The 4544-nt window shown below is 44.1% G+C and overlaps 1 protein-coding gene across 1 annotated transcript; it reads right to left on the reverse strand.

Annotated features, from left to right (window-relative positions):
• Nucleotides 1-450: 450 nt before the first annotated feature.
• Nucleotides 451-822, reverse strand: LOC310867100 (microtubule-associated protein 1 light chain 3 alpha-like; the record flags this gene model as incomplete). Its single annotated transcript, XM_083776899.1, has 1 exon — nt 451-822. The coding sequence occupies one exon, from the start codon at nt 820-822 to the stop codon at nt 451-453; it is 372 nt and encodes a 123-aa protein (XP_083633025.1).
• Between the last annotated feature and the right edge of the window lie 3722 nt (nt 823-4544).

Here is a 4544-nt window from a genome sequence, read left to right on the forward strand (position 1 = left end):
AGGGGTTGACCATTGCCAACCAACCAACGAAACATTTTATTTAATTATTATAACATTTTTATTTTGTTTTCGTCTGTAAAAAAGGTATTTAGTTATAAAATACTAGCCAGTAGTCTAGTTCCCTCGGTTTAGGTGGTGTCCGGTGAGAACTTAACCGGGATGTCTAAATCTCTGACACGATATCTGGGTTGTAAGGCCAACTATCGCTGTCTCGTATGGAAGGCGATGTAGTCTCTCACGAAGAGTGTAGCAAATGCTGCTTGCATCTACAATCAAGGGCAACAACCACTCTGGGTCAGCTGAACAGTTGTTCATAAAGTTTTTAGACATCAACACCGCTAACAGCGGCAGAAGGTGTCATATATAGTTTTAGACGACGACATCAACGGCACCACTAGCAGCAGCCGAAGGTGTCATATATAGTTTTAGATGACGACATCAACAGTGCCGCTAGCAGCCGCCGAAGGTGTCCTGCGAGGCGTAGACCATGTAGAGGAAGCCATCCTCTTGGTCCTTGCCCTGCTCGTAGACCTCGGCCATGGTCGAGGACATGGCCACCAGGGTGCGCTGGTCGACCAGCAGGTAGAAGGCCTGCCGGGGCCCCAGCTGGAGCCGCTTTCTGACGATGTGGCTCAGCTGGCTCATGCTGATGTGGTCGGGCACCAGGAACTTGATCTTGTCCAGAGAGGGCAGCCTCTTCTCTCCCGGGTATCTCTCGATGATCACGGGGATCTTATCGGCATGCTGCTCGCGGATCCGCTGGACCTCTGTGCGCCGTTGTTCCAACGGCCTCCTCTGTTTGAAAGGTTTATCGGAAGGCATCCCCTGTTAGTTGATAATACAATAAAATAATATTATTCTATAATAATATTATAGTGTTCTACTAAAGACAGTGCTTACAGTGTTATAGGCATAGAAAGCTTTAAATAGGCAGTGAGCCAATGACATCACTTTGACGTCAGCTGATCTTCCCTTTGCTAAGCCCCTTTTTGATAATGGTTGCTTTGGAGACCAAACTAACTACCTGTATATGGATACTTTTATGTTACATCTCGCTCCCCATCGCTTCCACGTCTGTGCTCTTCAGCACCACCCTGGTGTCTTTCTTCCCTGGTGTGCTTCTGAGTGAGGATTGAGAAACAGAGAATCAAAACAGATGAAACTAGAACTGCACTCTGTCGAGTGCATAAATGGCCTACTAGTGCGCAAGCAGAGCGCAGAAGTACTTTCGACCGCTACAAACTGTCAAATCTCAGTAATGACTACTTGTGCCTGATACGGCAGTGGTGCCAGATTACATACATGTATACATAGGAGCATTACCTTTAATCCTCCTGACACTAAAACATATCGTCATTACGCCACCAGCGGTATACTGTGGTTACTTTGTGCTGTATGCACCGTCCCAGCCGTCCCGCCAATTTTGATGCGTATGCACCGTCCCAGCAATTTTGATGCGTATGCACCGTCCCAGCAAATGACGTAATGACTAATTATGCCTGATACGGCAGTGGTGCCAGATTACATACATGTATAATATAGGAGCATTACCTTTAATCCTCCCGACACTAAAACATATCGTCATTACATCACCACCATCGAAAACCATTGGTTTTATACATATACATAAGTAGCCTATATATAAACTAGCTCTCAATGATTACGTAATAAAGATGTGGATTAAAGGACCCAATGCCAGAGTGTAATTGGTTTTCGATGGTGACGTAATGACGATATATGTTTTAGTATTGGGAGGATTAAAGGTAATGCTCCTATGTATACGTAATCTGGCACCACTGCCGTATCAGGCACAATTAGTCATTACGTCATTTGCTGGGACGGTGCATACGCATCAAAATTGCTGGGACGATGCATACGCATCAAAATTGGTGGCACGGCTGGGACGGTGCATACGAGTCCCGGGCGAAACTAGTACTTGCGCGCGCTCTGCTTGTGCAAGTAATGATGACCCACAAGAACAAACACTAAAATCGGACAATCATGGTCTGTACAATCCACAATTTAGGCATTTAGCTGACACTCTTATTCCAGAGCAACTATACCCACATGACATTAACATGTAACAAGTGTCTTCAGCTAGTTGCCTTGTTAAATGTAATTGAAAAAACATAGTATTCTTTCAGTTCATCAATTCGCAAAACTAAGTTATATTGGGAAATCATCTCCTCAGAACATATTTAAGATCAAAATCAAATGTAATAAAATGTAAGAGACTCAAGCGATCAAAGTACAGTAAGAGTACATTTATTACCTGGTGCTGGTTGTGTTCTGTGGGAGAGTTACGGAAGAGTCTGAGAGAGAGAGAGAGAGAGAGAGAGAGAGAGAGAGAGAGAGAGAGAGAGAGAGCAGGTAAATTTTTGTACTTCCTTCTTTGATATTTTGGTTTTCACCATCTTGGTAAAAAAAACAAGGTAATTGCATTTTGATATAAAATATTGCCATTACATTGAATGACAATATTTTATCACTACAGCCCATTTCAATTCAGATACCACAACCCACGGTATCTCTGCTTCATAATTAAGACTTTCTATTCCTGAAAAGTTGTAATGCGTTCTCACGATAATACAAATCTAAATGTTTTTGTTACAAAAATCAAGGTTTCTGAACTGCCCAGAGGCAGAGCCCCTCCTGTGAGACACAGAGTAGATCATTTTTTGCTATTTTGTCATGAACGTTATAGTGAGGACCAATTATATGAAGATAGTTTGAAAAGTGGTGAAATGGTCCTTTAAGCATAATTGTATGATTGTACCATTGTAGTTTTAAACCATTTTCAAAGTATTCAATCAATCAATCAATCAATCAATCAATCAATCAATCAATCAAAGGTGATGCAGTATCCTAGATTAGAAGACAATGGGAAAGTCTACTTGCAAAAGCATATAGATTTTTCACTCACCCCTTCTGTGTCCCCCCCCCCCCCAAATTACATTCCCTAGGCCCATGGCATATCTCAATCGATTTTTTATTTATTTTTGCCCGATACGTACTACACACCACTTCAGCCTGTCGAATGTATTATAAGAACTGATTCTTTCATTATGCTGAAGTCCAATCTGCAAGACTCCTCCCTGTACTGCTCTGAACTCACTCTTCTCTCACTGCCTCCTACGATACTATAGGGCAGGCCTACGGTTATCTTGGTTTGATAGAATATTTCTTTAAGACATTGAATGGTTAAACTATTAATAAATAATAAATTAATAAATATTGAAACTTTACATTTTGCTTGGAACATTCATAAGTATAGGCTTAACAAATTCACGAATACATAGTTGTAGGGCGAGGTCGTGCTGACACAACAGGTCTGGGAATGCCCATATATGGACCCTTTTTTACGTTTTCGTGCCGAGTAGGGCGTAAAATGTGTACTAATTAGTAAGGCCAGGCGGGGCCTCGCTCGGGACAGCCCAGTTAAGGCCCAGTTAGGGCCCAGGTAAAGCCAGGCCTTAATTTTCGGGCCTGTTGAGAACTATTTTTCGCCCGCTGTCGGGTGCGGGGCTGCGCTAATAACTTTGGGGCGGACCCGTCTAGAGTTTGAATGGACAGGTGAGGTAGGCCTATCAGTCAAGGTTTTGTCAGAATTGCTGGCTGGCTCCATAAGTAGTTTGATGAGGTCAGTCAGTGTCGTCAGGGGCCATATATGGAGACGGCTATATATGGAGTGTGTCACGAGGCGTGATGGACAGACGGCCATATAGGGCGGTGTGACGGACGGACGGACTGACAGGTCCGTAGGAATAATCTGCAACACTGCGGCAATCAGCAATCAATCAATCAATCAATCAATCGATCAAAACTTTTTAAACATTTCATACAGAAAGTGCAACCCAATGTTCTTCAAAGATTTAAAAAATCACACTCATGTGAAGGGAGCGTGAGCCTATGACAAAGCGCCAGCGCTCGCCCAGCAGACTGCTGTCACCCAGGCGGATGCGTGGGTGCTTCTCGCCCTCGGGCGTCTTCATGGTCATCATACATCATCGTACGTCACTGCTCACTACAATTTTACAATATAGGCATTTAGCAGACGCTCTTAATCCAATTCAGCCAATCAGCTGAGCACATTCTGTGCTCAAATGGACAGACAGACAGACAGACAGACAGACAGACAGACAGACAGACAGACAGACAGCAAAATAGGGGAAACATAAAAAAACAAAAACATAAGGGATAAATAAATTCCTGTCTCAGAGGGGGAATAAGGTACCTTATGTCAGTCACCCCGTGGTGTTGTGTTGCCGTGCCCCCGGCTGTGATTGGCCAACAGTCCGCCAGCACCCTCTGACGACACCACTACAACACAACCCAACGAACCATTCAATCCCATTCATTAACACCGGAACGGGGCGTTCCCACTATTATTAATGATGATCCTCCCCCTGCACACGCACGCACGCACGCGCGCGCCTGCACGCACATGATCTCTCTCTCTCGTCTCTCTCTCTCTCTCTCTCTCTCTCTCTCTCTCTCACGCACATACACACACACACACACACACACACACTGTGGAGTGGACC

The sequence above is a fragment of the Protomyctophum parallelum genome, assembly GCF_964188405.1.
Source record: "Protomyctophum parallelum genome assembly, chromosome: 11".
In the NCBI taxonomy this organism is placed as follows: Eukaryota; Metazoa; Chordata; class Actinopteri; order Myctophiformes; family Myctophidae; genus Protomyctophum; species Protomyctophum parallelum.